This window comes from Oxyura jamaicensis, chromosome 5 (assembly GCF_011077185.1).
Source record: "Oxyura jamaicensis isolate SHBP4307 breed ruddy duck chromosome 5, BPBGC_Ojam_1.0, whole genome shotgun sequence".
Taxonomy (NCBI): domain Eukaryota; kingdom Metazoa; phylum Chordata; class Aves; order Anseriformes; family Anatidae; genus Oxyura; species Oxyura jamaicensis.
This window is the reverse complement of record NC_048897.1, coordinates 31326375-31345151: the sequence shown is the minus strand read 5'-3', so window position 1 is coordinate 31345151 and position 18777 is coordinate 31326375. Positions and strand designations below refer to the sequence as shown.

Here is an 18777-nt window from a genome sequence, read left to right as displayed (position 1 = left end):
AGAGATTACAAAATCTTTATAGTGAACTAGCTGGTTATTAAACAACATAGAACACTCACCTGTTTTTGCAGATGATGGGCGGGACAATCTTTGGCTGTAGATCTGAGCAGCTCTCTGCAAAGACGAGAATGGGCCAATGGTGTAGCTACCAGAACGACAACGATGTAACCCTGCAAGGCTAGAAGCCTCACTGGACACTGAATTTGTGAAGACAGAAGAGCTGTCAGGTGCTGTGCTCTGGCTCTGGGAGGAAGGTAGGGAAGATGAAGACTGAATCAGCCTGGGACCAACTGGGGGAACTGGCAATGAATGGTAACCAGGCACCTGTGGATTTCCAGATGCTGCAGGTTGAGATGGTAACTGGGAACTGGTACTTCTCTGGAACATGGCACCAGAAACAGAGGAAGAAACACTAGAAGGGCTGCACCGAGGTAATTTCAGTTCAGCATTTAAGGAGAAGGTGGGTCCTTCTGGAACTGGAAAGAGATGATGAATACACTACATGAGAAAAGCTGCCTTTGAGGTCCTTCAGATAACAACAACATACTTGAGCTGCCTCTATTCATAGACCTACTGAAGCCAAGATGACCTCATCTATCAGTAAAGACAAGAAGCAGCTCTACATGATGAATATCCTCCTTCAATGACTGCCATATCTAGATAATTCCTCACAGAAGAGGAGCTAATTCACTCATACTGCTCACCCTACGGTACCTGTCTTAGGTCTAAAATAAAAAAAAAAATGCAGAATCTTCCCCAAAATTGGGCATTCAAATACCTCAGTTTGAACCCACAGATTCTAATCTCTATTTAAAACTGTATTAAAAATAGTAGATTAATTCATTATTTTTTTCTTGATGATGAATGAAGCCAGTTCACTTACAGGTTGATTTAACTTCTGTGGGTTTATAGCCTCTTGCTTGTCCTTCTGCAGGCAAATCTGCAACTGAACTTTTGGGTTGATCACCTTTTACTTTTTTCATCACTTCAGGATGCTCTGTAACAAAATCCAGGAGTTAGGAATTAGAATAATTCAAACTGGGATACCACTGGAATGGGACTTTTTAAACATTGTTATAATGGACTTTCTTGCTAATATTTTAGACCATGCAACTCCATTGATCACAATTATGCTGTCATGTACAGTAGCATGGACTACTGGATGTGAACATCCAGCACTGCACTGCCTTCCATGGAATGCCTAATTATACTCAAATATGCAGGCTCTGCTCTCTAATGTGTATGCTCACTGTAGACAGCAAAATTTAATAAGCCTCAGTTTCTTTCATCCCTTATTTTGATTTCAGATTTTCACATTTCAAATCTCAGTGTCTTCAAGTTTCCACATTCTGATTTCAGTCACAAGCCACCATGTCCAGTTCCTTATAAAGGCTAGTCCAAGTTCATCCCATTTCACTCCACTAAAGGAAGACAGGATTGCACTTACTATAGTCTTCATCACAAAGAATCATTGGGGATTAAAAAGAAAGAAAGAAACAAAGCAAAACAAAACATAGCCTCCAGAACTTTGAATAATTTTCTGTAGGGGCTGTTCACTTTCCATATACTAAACTGAAATTGAATTAGTCTGGGCAACATCACCTCAGAGCAGCCTACAATACTCACCCGTTTGAGGCTGATTGTCTGACTGGTTACCGGTGTTCCTGGGTTTTGCAGTTCTGGAGTTTGTTCCTAGGAAGACACTTGCTGACTTATTTTTCTGGGTGTAAAATGTCAGCACTTCCTCCAGCTCACTCTCACTACAATAAGGAGAGAATGGAATTAAATGAGGTCTCTAAGCTTTTCTGCCTTCATGGAACAATCAAAGAGGAGAGACAATAAAGAGGTTAAAGAGAAAAGTGAAAAAATGGTGAGGCCAGGCAAGTTACTTGCATAGTTCTGCAAGGTAAGAGTGGAAATCTTGGTTAAACCTGAGTTTCCCACTAAAATACCATTCTTTTATGCAGTCGAAAATTCAAGGCGTCCAGCAACCTACCCAGGGTAATAAAGAGCAAGTGAAAACTCTAAACTTATTCTGGGGGAGATTGACAACAGGAAAGAATCAATTCTCAGTTAAATTAGTTAATTTTCCCCAGGTGCTCTCTAGGACAAGCAGCTGTCATGTTCGTGTGAGAAAATAATCTCAGCCTCTAAGGTCACCATTAGTAGTTTCAGTACAGCAGTAAGGAGAGAATAGGAAAGAGCTTGTTAATTAGCCAAAACTGCAGGACAAACAAACAGAACAGTCAATATTTTTGTGAATCCCACAAAACTTGCATGTTTCTTTTATTATTTTCTTGACAAGAAGAAAGTCTGAGAGTTTGGATCTTCAGGGCATGCTGCAAAATTCACCTATCCGAAAGCAATGAAATAAGGTGAAGGGGAGATGTAAGAGTGAAGAGTTGGTGGAAAGATGCTTTCAGCTTTGAGTTTACCAGCACAAGGATATAATTTTACATTGCAAAGAGGATAGATATCTAGAAGTAATTGTAACAGCATACATATAACTAAACACTGTATATCCATGTAACATCAAAGTTACAGAGCGATTGGGACAACCCCAATTATTACATGGTAACATTTATTACCCATCTTCTCCCATGTGCACTCACTGTACTGCAGAACAAAGTATAAAACCATCCCATTTTCTTTGGCTGCATATGACTAGCTTGATGATTTAAGCTTCAAGCACAAAGCAGTGTCAGCTATCAGAGTTCTCAAACATACTTAATACTTCTTAAGAAGCAAAAATATAATCATTTAAAACTGTTCTTTATCACTAGGGTAGACGGTCCAACAAAAATCTCCAGCTCCAGCCTACACTGTGCATCAGGCCATGATGACATGGTAGACAATGACACAGGAGAGTATGCAGTTCTGCCCTAAACAGCCATCTCTTTCAGTATTTCTGGTAAAAAGGAAAATGGCCTGCCCTAGGAGACAACAGCAATTTTAGTGGTGAGAGATGTCAGAGAACCAAGAGCATATTGTGGAGCCATGTAATCTGCATTTCTGCTGACAGGAGTAGATACTATGATATACGTATGGTAGTCCTATCTTGAGTGTCATTCTTTTCTAGAATACTATTTATCTGAAAGGCAGCAAGTTTTTTCTTGGAGCCTGAAAATCTGTTGCTGTAATGACTCCAATTATATCAGCAAAATATAAAATTAATTGTGCTTATGAGAATGTAGCAAAGGAGATTGTGAAGCCTCCTGAATGTAGCTGAGAAGACTCAGCTATCACCCACTTTAGATCAGTCACTAAGAATGCTATCCCCGAAGAGAGGAAAACAAAGAACAATTTCATAACTGATTGTAAGAAAGAAGGAAGCAGTGACTGTGAACTTTGTTAGAGAAGATTGAAATGCATTAAAAGGGCAGATGAACTCCAGCTGTCCAGATAGTAACAGTGGTCCTTGCCAATGTAAGCATATCATATATAGGTCAAATGAAGGAGTCAAAAGGAATCAGATTTTGTGCTCAAGAATCAGAAACTTGAGGAAGTAATTCTGGTTCACTGAATTATTTTAGACCTCTCCATAGTCTGAGGGCTATAACACCATTTTTTTCATACAATAACAAAGGGCATGAAGAGCAATTACCTATTTTCAAAATACATTTCCCAGCAGACTCTTGTAAGAAAGTCAGATAGGTCTGAGTGTACAAGGTTAGAAATCGTAGCACTTTCTCTTGTTAACCACTTGTACTGAACTGACTTAGCAAGCCAAGAAAAAGGCTAGGATGATGACAGGGAGTTTAATTCCCTTTTTTTCTCATCTCAGAGGGTGTAGTCCTGAAGGGTTCCTGAAGGAGAGGCAGAAAGCATGAAATTTGTTTCTGGGATCAGAAACTTGAGAGCCAGAGCCACAACAGTCATTCAACCACAGCAGTTCTAGGTCATCTGAACAGCAGCTCTAGTCTCCTCCTTGCAAATACTTCTGCATTTGCTCCAGCATCACTGGAAAGTAGACCATAGCTCACCAGCATCAGGTTAGAATTTGCTGAGCAAAGGGCAACCAGTGTTGTCCTTTGGGGATCTACTTAATAGTCAAAACATGTATTATATGCCCTTCTTTATGGGCCAGATGCTGACTCAACAAGCATTTGGTTGCTGGAAGGGGAAAAAAAGAGAAGAGACAAAGTTTGATGTCCCTCAGCAGGAGAAGGTGCTATGGTCAGTAAAGGTATCTAGAGGCAAAATCCCATCATCTTCAGTGTTGGGAGATCCTTTACCAAAGGGAATAAAATTCATTCCTACCTTGCTCTGGTAATAAAGTTCTGAAAACCTTCAGGATTCACTCCCTCCTCCTCCTCTTCCTGTTTCTTTTTTGATTGCTTCTGAACCATCTGCTCTGTTTCCTGCGAATAAGCAGTATTATTAAGTCTCTCCGTATAGTTATTCTATGTACTGTAGCATAGCTGCCACACAGAGAAGACAAAAAGTAATTCCATGGGATCTAAGGAAGAAGGACATCAACTTCAAAGTGATAAATTATAAGTGTATCTCACTATGTGTGTAGAGAGCTCCAGAGATAGCAGGCTAAACATGTGCTACACATCATTCAGCTACTTGATATAACTTACTAGAGTTGACTTGCTGAGAAGATATGAAAGTTTGACAAATATGTGCTTCTACTTCGGACATATCCTTTGCTTGGACATAAGTGAGTATGGAGGGGAAATAAATCATTCTTTGCAGATTATTAGGTCCCTTTCTACTTCTGCTGTCTCTGTCACAAATAGAGTTCCTCACAATAGCTTTTATAGCATCTGTCCCAGGAGATATTTAGGAGGAGAGGAGAACAGAAATGTAAAATTAAATGGGAGAAACTAAATCAAGGAGGTTGCAAAGGGCACCTACATTTCCTGCTGTAAACTAAGAGTTCTCCTTTTGAGTTAATTTCTTTTGGCATACAGCAGATTGTTGAGGTCTTATCTACATACAAATAATATACTGCATAGCAAAAGCAAAGACAGTAAAACAGTATAGCCTGTGACAAATACACACATACACTAGAATATACTGTAATAAAAGATGATAAACCTTTTTGAGAATGGGAGCAAGCTATCGGATATAAATGGTCCTTATATTTTACACTAGTTGTTACAACTAGAATTTGTTGGCACTAGAGGTTGTATACAAACACTGCTGTTAATAAAATAAATTAAAAAAAAAAAAAACAACAGCCTACAGACCTATCTGAAATACTAATACCAACATATAAGCTTTAGTTGACCAGACTTGACCTTCACTTCACTGTTTCTTACTGCTACTTCAAGCTTTCCCAGGACAAAATGGTCAGATATATCTTGTGAAAAAGTGGGGAGAAAAGGCCACTCTGGGACCTGTGTCTACTCTTCAGTACATAAGTAGAAGTCTTGACAATATGCAGTTTGTTTTACTTAGTTTGCTGGAGGCAGTGGTTTTTCTTCTGTGCCAATACAGAAGATGCATAACAGCTAGTAGGAGTCCCCTGCTAAATGCAAAGTTACAAGTCAGTTAAAGAATTCTATATGTTGAAATCAGACACCAAAAAAAACACATAAGCCAAGAGCCTCTCAATAGCTTAAACAAGTACGCCCTAAAACCTCAAATGATCTGTTTTCAAGTGTTTTAACAAAGAAAATGTTTATGCGGTGATGTATTACCAGTTACACAGTTGTATTTTGTGAATTTATTTGAGACTTGGCAGAAAATCCTGCTGTTTGAATACAATTTGAGTGGAAATTATATCCAAAGCAGTTGCATTCTTTACTCACCACAGAGCCACCTGAGTTTTTTGCAATTACTCTTAACACAGTAATCCAGTGAACACTAAGCATACAAGACACTTCCTGGAATAGATTTGGTTCAATACCAACAGATATAGGTAACTTTGACAGATCAAGTTACCAGATGTCAATTCTGAAAAGGTTACTGCAAGTGAACATGCTCTACTAACAAGTAGAGTGTGCACAGCAGCCTCTGAAAGCAAAATTCAAACTACCCTTGTTCTAACACCAAAAAAATGCAAGGGGAAGGGGAAGGGAAAGCTGTATTTGCAAAACAAGGATTAGCATGAAACCACTATACTAAGAACATCATCTTCAAAACTGAAAGAGGTGAAAATTATTTAAGTTAGGACTTGCTTCTCCTTGTCACTGAGCATGCAGAGATATAGATGGCTAGCACTCCTTAAGTATACCAAATGAATGATAAATATATATGTGTGTGTACAGTATGTGAAATATATATTTAATCTCTATAGAAGAAGCATAAAAACAAGGAGAAATAGGAAGGGGCCTTAGAAAGCTATAGAACTAAAGACAAACCAATGAAAAAGCAAACTGCCAGTTAAATTCCCATTCTTTGATTTGTATTATTTTGTTTTTAACTTTTATGGACATGATTATTGGACTACACATATAACACAGTAATACTGTTGCCTATATGACAATTTGGACAGACAAACTGCCATTACTAGATGCATAACTACAAACAGACTGTGTAAATTACAGAGCAGAGCCCTTAAAACAACTTTGTCTTGACTACGACAGCAGCCAGCAGCAGATACATTAGAAGATAATAGAAACCAAATCACTAACAGTGCTATGGTAAACTGCCTCATAATAATTTCTTACACAAGTTAGATTAAAAAATAATACATTTAAACCAAAGGCATTTCCAAGGGGTCCTAAGCTTCAGATTTCCTTATACCTTGGCAGTTATATATGTATGGGTGACTCATATCTATCTCCTGGCCCTTAATATGCAATAACCACAGTAGGCACTGCTGTTGGAACTGCTGGAGTCTAGCAGCACTGGATACTCCACTGTTTTTGTGCTAGAATATTTTACACCCACAAGATCCACTGTGGTACCACAAAAGCAGCAAAGGTTGAAGGCACTGGAGTGAACTAAGTACCTTAGTCCTCTGTTCAGTGGTATAAACTACCAGAAGAAGAATCCAGAGTTAATCACCTTGTTATAATAGATTACGAACTTGCCCAGCTGGTGAGCTAGGATACGACGACGATCATTTAGTCCCAAATGCCGGCTGGGGAGCAGCACTCTCAAGGACTGCTGAAGATTGCTGGCCGCTCGCTTCAGAAAGCGTACCACAAGCTCCTGCAAGCAAGGAAGATGGAGTTAAAAGTGGAGCAGCTGCGAGATGTGGGGAAAAGGGAACAGAAGGACTACATCAGCTCCTAACTGGCAAGTATTAAACATACTGTCTGTGTCTAATGCTCTGACAGCTGGCAGACAAAAGCATTCTGTAACATGCATTTTTAACATAGGCCTACAAATCCAAGAGTGTGGAGAGGAATGATGCCATGCCTTGTCCAACATGAGGCAGAACTGAGAACACCTGATGAGTATTTGTCTGAAAAAAGCACAGAGCAGCAATGACATAGAATAACCTGTGAAGTCTTAGGAGAACATATCCAGAAGACAACCTGTAATGTGTTAAAGAAGGCCAGTAATGAAGTGTATACACTGACATAAAACCCCCTGAGCACTATCACAGGGAAGGGAATCTTGGTCAGGTATTTCCACTATGGTAACGTATCCCCATTTCAGCACTTTTCATATATGTATGTTATCACCACAGCTTCTCCACAGCAACAGATGGCAACATCTACAGCCATGTAATTCCAGTCCCCCAACCAAGCAGGGTCCACATCTATGTGCACCCTCCAGTGGGGAAAACTCATGGCAAGTCAGATCCTAAGGCAAGATAGATCCTGTGAGCGTTTTGAATCCTTTCTGTCTCCCCTCTGGATTTGCTTTTGGTTAGAAGCACTGCAAATGCATAAATGAGCAGCCTCACATCCAAACTATTGGATTTCACAGCTCGCCTCTCACTGTCATTACTCCAGGCTGGTTTGATCTGTTATTTTAAATATTATTTCTCACAGCACAGCAGACAAAGTGACTCTCAAAAAGCCAGTTTTAATTTCTACTTGGAAAGAGCAGGGGTAATATTTTCCACTGAGTCGACTGATTATTCCTGACACACACTTTTATCTCTGAACTGCACTGGCTGTTTCCCTGAAACATGCATTCAGCAAGAACACATTTGGGTTTGCAGAAAACTCAAGAGCCTGCTGTACAAAGCTCTTTTAGGAAGTTTTTACAAGGGAATCTGGGCTTGCTGCACTCTAAGATGCATATATACCAAGTATATGCATCTTAAAATATTTCCTAGAAAAATATATCACATTGCTTTAAACAAAACAAACAAAAAAGAATAAAAACATCTATGCTAGATAGTAATTTTCTCAGCATTTCTTACTTTTTCTTCTCTAGAATACACAAAACACTCCTAAATGCAGATGCCCATGAATTAAAAAACAGTCCATCAGAGAAAAAGCTTAACTGGATACCTGTTCTATTTGAATCACAGCAGGAACCAGATACTGCTAAATAATCTTAAAGAATCTCAGACAGAAGAGTTCAAAACAAGTTCGGCTCAGAGCTGGGAGATCCAGTGAAGCAGAACCACTGAAACATTTGAGCAGCTCGTGTCTACCACACTAGTCATCTAGTGTCTACTCTGTCACTGCTCAGATGTCAGTCAGCATTCCTACCTTGTTTTTATGTTAATAATACAGACTGGCAACTAGACAGACAAGTATAATAATCTCAAGGTACTTTTGGACTTCATTTTTTCCAACCAACCTCAAAGCTCAGGGTAGATTTCAGATTCTCTAGACCAAAACAAAGCTTCTTACCATCTGCTCATCTTCTTTAGCAACCCAGGCAGCATTCTGGAACTGGTCACCAGCCTCCTTCATCAGTCGCAACTGAACATGCTGTAGATAGGCAGAGAAAGCCCTGCGAGCCTGCACTTTGCTGTGGACCAAGAAAAACAGTCAGATACCCTCAGAGTAGTAACAGAAAGAAGTACAACAGTCAGGCACAGCTTATGGAGTATATTCAGCAAAGACCTTGCAGGTGCAGAAATGTTGAAGCTCAAGGGAAGAAGAACAACTTTGCCCTACCAGTATTTTCACCCTACCAGTATTTTCTTCACCAAGATAGGCGACGTAGTCCAAGAGACACAACAGATAGCAGATGTCCTCTAAGTTCTGAGACCACCTCTAAAAGTCGAGTGCTCTCCTTGCCTTCTCAGAGCTTTAATAACTCTTCTCCAAATGCCAACATTACAAACATCAGTAAAACTGTGTCTTTTTAAACCCAGTTCAAGGCTCTCCTGTACCTCTGTCTACACAAGCATTTTGAACACCACAACAACAGACCATAAATTAAACAAAGGACATAACACCACTGCCAGAGTTGTAACAAAGGCCTTGCAATTCCCATTGACAGAATTAAATCTGTGCAAGTGAACTCTTCCCCTGCTGGCCCAAGAACACACGCCAAATTCATTGAGCAAGGCACCACTGGAAGAAGAAAAAACATCAGTAAATCTGCTGTGCAGCTGGCTGAGCACACTGGGAAGCTGTGAGCATGAATTGAGGAGAAGACTGGGACAGGACAGAAAGGCACATATTGATTCTCGTTCCCTCACAATAGTAGTCACTTTAACATATTCATTTGTTGCAAGAGAAATTGCTGAAAGCTTTGCCTATTTCTATTCAGTGTCATCTTGGCCAAAACCCTCTTCTCCAGCCTTCTGCTCTCCCACTCCCTACTCTTCATTACAGTTTCCTCCACAGGCACTACAAGCTGTCCCTTGCATTGTCGAGCACACTTTCTCCATCCCTTTTCATAAGAGAATGGGCTTTAGTGTCAGTGACAGATTCCACTTCTGTCTCAGGCTCTGACATAACCTCTTCTATAAAATTATCACATTTCATCTTAAAACAAATACAAGTTTTCAACCCATTACCTTCCTGGCATGTTATTCCAGAACTGTTTTAATAATAAGGAACCTTCTTTTACTACCCAGCCTAGCTTCATTCACGGACAGTTTATATTTACTTTCTCTTTTTTCAGCATTATTCTATATCTTAAATAATTTTATCCCTGATGGGTTTCCCACCTGGAATGCATTTATTAACAGCAATCACATCCTTTTAATTTTATTAGCATAAACTATTAGATTTTCAGTCTCTTCTTACAAAGCACGCTAACCGCAATGAGACTAGCAGCTCCTCTCCACCTGTTCCAGCCACAATTCACCCTCCACGAACACATGGAGGTTAGGAGCTGTACACCATATGCAAAGTCTCAGAAATATCTCAAGCACTAAAGCCTAGACCACATTCAGTATTTTCATGCATGCATGAGGCAGAGCTTCACAAACCTGTGATCAACAAGCATGGAAGGTAGTTTTCCTTAAAATTCATTCTCATTTGAACATCCAGCCAACAGAATTTCTGCTGTAAATTACAAGCTTGTAAGAGCTTGCCCTTACACTTTGTGCTACTGAACTTCATCTTAGTTATATTATTCTTATCCTCAAGGTCATCCAGTTCTTCCCATATTTATTCCACTACTTTTCTCTCATGGTATAACTCCCAAGTCTTTTCCATCAGCAAACTTCATTAGCTGATTTCTACCTTTTACATCATTCCTGAATTGATTATTAAAATCAGTCTCAAACCTATTCCTGAGGAACCTCACTATTTTTTGTCTACTCATTCTCTGCTTCTTCGGAATCTTCTCAGACAGTTATATGATCCTCATAACTCTATGTACACAAGTCCCTGAGACTTCATTAAAATACCAGTCCAGAAACTTAATTCTTCCTATTTTATATGCCTGTAAATTTCAGGAACACTCCTTTACAGTGCTACAGAAATCATACAACACACTGGTACCTATAGAGATCAATACATCAACTGCACATCAAACGATGCACATCAATGTCAAATATGTTGGGAAATAAGAATTGAAGTTAAAATAAAATGTATTATAAATACTCATCCATCTATCTAATCATAAGCTTTTAATGCGTCTGGAAGACTATGCCCAGCCCAAAGAGGGGCTAAGCAAATGATGAGTTCACAAAAGTCTCAAACTGACATCCTCTTCAGTTGGATAACTGTGGTAGTACCACAATAACTAAAAGAAATAACATGATAAAACTACCTGGTTACAATTTGTGTCTTCCAAAGACCTCCATCATACAAAGCAGGTCTTATTACACCTCCAAGCTCTATATGCTGCTAGCCACCACAGCTACCTTCTCTTCCCAGGTGAGTGCAACATCAGAAGAACAACCTGAACCCTGACTAATACTCTAATCACTGTGCCAGCATATATCAGACAAGATTCTCTTCTGGGGGCTCTGTAGGGCTTCCTGGCTTGTTTTAGGTGCAACTCAAACACCTCATGACCATGAGTTCAAGTCTGGTAGGACTTGAGGAGCTCCACCATAAACTTGAGAACAGCAGTACAATTCTTTACCTGTACCTGACAATTCTGTGACTCCCAAAACAGGAAACTGGAGAATGTCCTTGAGGTAAATTAAAATGCTGCCTCTCCTCCAGCCTGTGGAATATCGTAACTTGAGGCTGTCTCAGGTTATTTGCAAGAGCAAAAAACTCCCTTTATTTTCAACTTTCCTGAGAATGGTACAGTGGGGAACGTGGTTCCCCCCATGGCAAGGAGGTTGGAATTAGATTATCTTTAAGGGTCCTCCCAATCCAAACCATTCTGTGATTCTGTGGTTCATTCCACTGTCATCTCTCCACCAATAATGCTCAATGCAAGGAAGGCAGAGAAACTGCCTCATCAGGACAGCTAGAAGGAGAGAGAGAAGTCTTGCCATTTATAAAAAGCTGACTGGAACAGGCCTGGTTTCTTTTGGATGAAAATGTCATTACTTCAGCTCCTCAGCCTGTTGACCCAGCAGCAAAGCTTTCATCAATGACAGATTGGATGAGGTCAAGCCCAGCACAATCCTGGAATATGAAGTCACCACAAGACTTACACACTTCTGTGGGGGAATCCCAACATCACTGGGTGCTGAGCAAGATTCTGCCAGGAACACCAGACAGCACTTACGTTCTTGGCAAGAGCCAGTTCTATATATAGGTAGATGACAGCATTGCTATGTCTGTCCTCAGAACAGGTTTCAGAATCTTCTGTCATTACAGCTAGTGTTCTTGCCGGAAGAAAACCTCAAAATAATCCCCAAATCCATTTGATAATTCATAAATCCTCCCAGAAACTAAACTAAGAAGGCAGCAAGAAGCAACAATTATTTTATCTATTTTTGGACACTTATCGTGCAAAACAGTAGTTCTTACGTAGATGTAAAATCCTCCTACACAGATATGTATGATCACTTTTTGTCCTTCTTGTCCACCTGCAAATGGGCCATTTTGCTATCCACATTTAAGGGGGAAGATCACTTCTAAACATCTAGCAGAATCCTGATGGGTATAGAATCATAGAATCATAGAATATCCTGAGTTGGAAGGGACCCTTAAGAATCATCAAGTCCAACTCTTGACACCGCACAGGTCTACCCAAAAGTTCAGACCATGTGACTAAGTGCACAGTCCAATCTCTTCTTAAATTCAGACAGGCTCGGTGCAGTGACAACTTCCCTGGGGAGACTGTTCCAGTGTGCAACCACCCTCTCTGTGAAGAACCCCCTCCTGATGTCAAGCCTAAATTTCCCCTGCCTCAGCTTAACCCCGTTCCCGCGGGTCCTGTCACTAGTGTTAATGGAGAAAAGGTCTCCTGTCTCTCGACACCCCCTTACGAGGAAGTTGTAGACTGTGATGAGGTCTCCTCTCAGCCTCCTCTTCTCCAGGCTGAACAGGCCCAGTGACCTCAGCCGTTCTTCGTACGTCTTCCCCTCCAGGCCTATCACCATCTTCGTAGCCCTCCTCTGGACACTCTCCAACAGTTTCATGTCCTTTTTATACTGTGGTGCCCAGAACTGCACACAGTACTCGAGGTGAGGCCGCACCAGCGCAGAGTAGAGCGGGACAATCACCTCCCTTGACCTACTAGCAATGCCGTGCTTGATGCACCCCAGGACACGGTTGGCCCTCCTGGCTGCCAGGGCACACTGCTGGCTCATATTCAACTTGCTGTCTACCACGACCCCCAGATCCCTCTCTTCTAGGCTGCTCTCCAGCGTCTCATCGCCCAGTCTGTACGTGCAGCCAGGGTTTCCCCGTCCCAGGTGCAGGACCCGGCACTTGCTCTTATTGAACTTCATGCGGTTGATGATCGCCCAGCTCTCCAACCTATCCAGATCCCTCTGCAAGGCCTTTCCACCCTCATTCGAGTCCACAACTCCTCCAAGTTTGGTGTCATCAGCAAACTTGCTCAAAATACCTTCTATTCCTACATCCAGATCGTTTATAAAAATATTGAAAAGTACCGGCCCTAAAATGGAGAAGTATTCTTCTATACAATCTCCTGCAGCATCGCCCTTTTTCAAGCAGCTGAGCCATGCATCAGAACCCGCTCAGTTCTACACTGTCAAGCTCAACAGGAGACAACAAAATGTTTCTCTCAAATGACTTTTTGTCTTGCTCTCTAGAGGTGCTGACCCTGAGCATCAGTAACTGCTGTTAGAGGTAAAAAAAAAAAAAATCATCATAAAACATATAAGCATAAAAAAAATAAGAAAATTGTATTTTTATGGAGAGGCAGCACTTATGTGTTCCTTCCCAACCTTTCTTGAATGGCTTAACATGTATTTATACTCATTTATTTAGAAATGCAGAGAATGAAAAGATAAATTTTAGAATTCAATAGCAGGCATTTTGCATTAAGATAGCAGTGTTTCAGAAGCCCAAGGTGACTGAAGAACAGCTTACACCACTTGATTAAAGAACAGCAATGGAAGCTACAGCTTATGTTTTACACTGATCTAACAGGTCAGGCATTTAGGTAAACTGTCAGTCCCTGCAAGTATCTCCCTCCTATGCCCATTTGTTACTTAGGCAGGCCACAGACAAAAACCCAGGCCCAGTACTCTAGGCTCCTCTTATCTCCTCATACCCATTCATAATGTGACACTAAGTCCAAATCCTCCATATTTGAACAGATATTAGCTGCCAGTCAAAATATGGGGCAATATGCAGAAATCTCTCACCTTAGATTTGCATTCTTTTGAAGAATCTGCAGCAAGTTAAACTGAGATTTTGAATCTGTTTTTTCAAATAGTGGCTCTTTTCCATCTCCAGTTTTCTTATGAAGTTTTTTTGTCAACCGCTCCTTGCAAGTTGTTTTCACCAAGTCAGAGAGCTTTGGCTTGCTTTTCACCTGGGTGTCTGAAAGAGAGCCAATAGCTCCATCCAGCTCTTCATCTGCATCTGCATCTGCCTCTTCTTCCTCACCTTCTGTGTCTGATCTGAGGGACAGCTTCGTCGGTTCTGACATCCCTGTAGAAGAGAAGAAATCAACTCTGCTGGTCAAAAAAAGTAAACAGGGAGACTCTCCTGCTATCTATTACCTTTGGTTTACTCCTCAACTCGTCTGCTAGAAGGAAAGACCACCACCATTTTATAATATCATGGTAGCTACTGCTGCCCTTTATTATTCTTTCTGGCTTTCTGTTTGCATATTAAACAGCTGAGAATCCAATTTTCTCAATTTCACAAGATAAACAAAGGTTCTTAACCTTAGAAGCGAAAAACAAAAGAAAGGCATTTTCCTATGCTTCATCCTGGTTCTTTGGCAGGCCTTAAGTTCACCTTTTGGTTTTTTGTGCGTCAGGAAAACCAAAGCTAAGAAAACTAAGCTGTCACGTGTGCCAATAAAGATCACTTAACTTAACATAGCACCAAAAGTAATTGTATAACATACTGACTGCCATGGGAGAGGTTGTATCATGTAGCTACTGGAAAGTTTAGAAGGCTTAAGAAACAGCCACTTATGAGGATCACTCCCCTTTGTATCCTTTTAAGTCTTTCCCACATTGGTTCAAATAAAAAGGATTCCTCCTTCCAACAGCTTAGAGTCACTGTAATGCAGCAAATGCAGCCTGGAAGGTCCCAAGTTTTCATTTTTTTCTCTGAAAAGTTGGAGAACTATAGAGGCACATACATCCTGATAAATTATTGTACCCAAAATGCAGCTATGAGCTCCTGTTCAAGAAAATATTGATTACATTTAGTCATATATGTGGGGTTGGAATGGAATTCTTAGCATTATAGACCTATTTGGGTTGGAATCATCTAGTTTCAAACCCTGCCACGGGCTGGGATACCTTCCATTAGACCAGGTTGCTCAAAGCCCCATCCAGCCTGGTCTTAAACACTCCCAGGGATGAGGAATCCACAAATTCCCTGGGCAAAACAAACAAATAAAAAAAATGAATTAACCACCCTCTTTAACTTTAACCACCCTAACCAATTGGTTTTGACAAGATGCTCATCTAACTCCCTAGTCATTCATACCTGCTGATCTTGTCCTTGCTGCTCTAGCCCTGCCATGACATCGCCGGCGCTTCCGTAACTCCAGTGGGACCAGCTTTCTCTCATAAAATGGAGCATGAGAGTTTACAGCTTCCAGCCTCCCATTAAGACCATCTCTGGAAAGCATAATAGAGAGGCATCCTCAGAAACTCTATACTTCTTTCCCTGATGATACAGAAACTCAGAGTAAGTTTCCTCAAAAGACAGTTTTCTTGATATGGGAAAAAAAAAATTATGATCAGTCTAACTTCGCTCCATTTAAAGCTTAGAAATGTTTGAAGTGCATCTTGCAAGTACTTCACAGAACATCAGCTCTCAAAATCCCCAAATTCGTCTATCTATTGTCATGCTTTAAGGACTAAGCAGCATCTGTCCAATTCACAGCAGCTCAAAGCAAAATTATTGAGGAAAACTGAACTGAACAATAGGAATACAAAATAAGGGACAGGAGTATGAAGAGAGCACATGGACTCCGATCCTGCCTGCAAAACCTTTTACGTAAATAGCTTGTTCTTCACTGTTAGGTCGGAAACAAGGATTTTAACATAATGTAGGTGAAAAGTGAGAACCTATCTACAAGTTCTGACTAAACCCAAGAAGGAGCCCTGCCAGATTCCTTAATAGAAACAACCACTGTAATTTTCTGCTAGTGCAGGAAGATCCAGCAAAGTGTTCTTTATGATGCAGATGGGAACATCCACAGAAAACTTTTGTTGTTCCATTTACCTTTTGGATCTAGCAAAGTGAATACATGAGTATATGAAGTCAAAAATCCTCATGTATTACATAATCTTTTGATAGAGCTCATGTGTAATGCTCATCAATACAGCAGAAATGCCAGAGTAGCAAACCTAAGAGAAGCAATTTTAAGGGCCCATCCAATAAAAACTTTAGCTTTCCAAATGCTGGTACACTCTTTTCTCACTGCCGTTTAAAAGACAAAATTGGTTGTGAGAGGTGGGAGCAACACATATTTTTTTTTTGATTGATTTCACGTAGAACAGACTTTGACCCAGGACTTAAGGCAAAGTTGTGGAAATCTAAATTCAGAATAAATCCTAAAGATTCAAATTATTTCTCTAAAAGGAATTTACCGGGATCTCCCAGTGGCGAAGTCTCCTTTCATCTTGTCCCTACAAATGATAAAGGGGAAAAATTACCTTCCATTCTTGATCATAGACTGCAAGAAAAAGTCTTTCATATATAAAGTAAAATGGCCAAATTTACAGAATTTCCTCTTAATCATATCTTAAAGGAGGAAAAAAGGCTTTAAAAGAGGAACTCTGAACGTATGCTCTGCAACTTATGCTTGCACCTGTCTAACTCAAATTGGAGAAGATGTCACTTGGAGCTAAACCTCTAGAAACATCCCTGAAATCACACAGTAAAAAAATAAAAATTACAGTGCCGACTTAGGAAAAATTTCTGTTAATACTGTCTTCTCAGTCAGCAACCTCACCTTTGTTCTGTAGTAACCTCATTATAGAACTTGGATAAGAAAAACGGAGGAATAGGAGGGATGCTAACCATACAGTGAAAGCACATGCAACTCTCAATGGAAGTTCAGCTAGACGCATGAACCAAAGTACAACCCAGAGGAAGAGGCACCAAATAATGCTCACATAGGTCAAGAGATGGTGATACTAAACCTCTGGAGTAAATTTCCAGTGTTTACTTTACATGAGGGAAAGCTCTGATGTGACTTTAAATTTGAACAAAAAGGTAAGCAGGGACCATCTATATCATCTCTTCATGGAGAAGCCTAGGTGCTTGGAGGTTTTACATGTCTAGAGTGTCATCCTTCCTACCAATGACTCCCATGCCTTTTATGTATTGTCTTTTTTGCCCCTGGATTCAGAACTGAGTCATGTAAAAATGCAGGAAACCTCCACAGTCACTGGCACACCAGAAAAGAGATGTACAATTACTACCCTTGTAAATGACATGGTGTTTATAACATTGGATGAGTGATGAATCTCCTTTTCATGTTGTTTGTGTCCTTTGCCTCCCACCCAAATCCAAAAGCTTTTTACCTGTCCTGAAACAGACGCGTGGCCAGCATGTAGTTCATAGATGTCTTGTACTCTAAAAACGATCTAAAAAGAAAAATAACAAAGTAACTGATGTATTAAGCTAGAGTTCAACATATCAAAAGGCAGCATACTACAGAAAGAACTGACCTATAAAAAACATCCCAGAAGGTCTATTGAAACAACATGCTGTACCATAAAAGAAAGAGAACATTAAGAGACCTAGCAATTATTAGCTGAAGTTCCTGAAGAAGCAAGAGTCATGAAGAAACATTACAGACTGGAAAGAAAAAAAAAGTATAGTAACACTCACAGGATGAGTCCTATATTGGGTTTACAGCCCAATGACAGAGTACACAGGTACACAGTATATGCAGCTGCAGGATGTAAAAGCAGATAGCAGCAATAGATTATTTATAGTGAAGACATTTTTATTCTGACAGAAAAGCATTATCAGAACTTGTAAAACAACTTTAATAGCCTTCTCTAAGGTGCAGTTATGCAAAGTAGAAGTTAAAAACAAGGGATCAGGAAAAAAAAGAATCCTCAGCACTAAGAATAAACTCTACCAAAATCCTCAATAAGCTCACAACTGCTGACCTTTTTAATCTACATGTACCTAACACAGAATACTCCTCAATACAGAGTGTCAGTGTAACACTAAGCCATCCTAAAGGATTCTGATTCTTACCCATAAAGGTCCCATGTTACTGGGGTTGGGAATATCCGGATGAAACCTCCTCTCCGTTCATTCTCCTCTCTCACTCGACGAAGAACTCTTATCTTAGAATAAAAAGAGGATAATATAGCTAGCAAAAGAGATACAATGAAAAAAAAATAAAACAAAAAACTAGAAAAACCCTTGAATTTCAGAGGACAAGAATGCTATTACTGCAGTCCTGGGAGTGAGCTCAGTACATATTACATCTTTAGGCAATTTTATCTTGCATTTAAATTCTGACAGAGTCCAACATAGCCTGGAGCACGTTGGTTGGCATGACTGAGGGCAGAGGCAATAAAACCCAGCAGTTCTGTTCCAAAAACTTTATACTTTTGTCATGTTTTTCAGACATGTGCCCTTGCTCTTTGCTGAGCAAGTGAGCTCATATATTGAGTGAAAGTCACAGTAAACACAAGATATTTAATATCCTACTTACCTCCTCCATGGAGAGACCTAGCACAGAGCTGCCTTGCCTTCCTGTTGTTTTTTCCCTGCCTGAGGACATGAAGTTTTTCATTTCAGCGTCACTGGCAGACAGAGGACGGGTACGCTGCAGAGACAGTGTGAATCCAAGGCTTTCCCTTCCTTTCTCAACTTACTTTAAACAAAAAAGTTACACTCTAACTCCAGGACCCATTTCCAGCAGAATCTACACTCCAGAATACTACAGCCAGAATTCATGCTC

General features: G+C 40.2%; 1 protein-coding gene across 2 annotated transcripts in view; it reads right to left on the bottom strand.

The window, feature by feature from the left end:
* TTLL5 (tubulin tyrosine ligase like 5) overlaps positions 1 to 18777 on the bottom strand; it is a 127258-nt gene that overhangs the window by 67936 nt on the left and 40545 nt on the right. For both annotated transcript variants that reach the window (XM_035327649.1, XM_035327650.1), the window contains 12 exons: positions 18529 to 18642; positions 18063 to 18154; positions 17375 to 17437; positions 16436 to 16474; positions 15324 to 15457; positions 14018 to 14306; positions 8718 to 8838; positions 6964 to 7110; positions 4261 to 4361; positions 1627 to 1760; positions 884 to 997; positions 60 to 476 (listed from right to left, as the gene is read on the bottom strand). In XM_035327649.1, the coding sequence (XP_035183540.1) occupies positions 60 to 476; positions 884 to 997; positions 1627 to 1760; positions 4261 to 4361; positions 6964 to 7110; positions 8718 to 8838; positions 14018 to 14306; positions 15324 to 15457; positions 16436 to 16474; positions 17375 to 17437; positions 18063 to 18154; positions 18529 to 18642 (1765 nt within the window). The remainder of the gene's footprint in view (positions 1 to 59; positions 477 to 883; positions 998 to 1626; positions 1761 to 4260; positions 4362 to 6963; positions 7111 to 8717; positions 8839 to 14017; positions 14307 to 15323; positions 15458 to 16435; positions 16475 to 17374; positions 17438 to 18062; positions 18155 to 18528; positions 18643 to 18777) is intronic.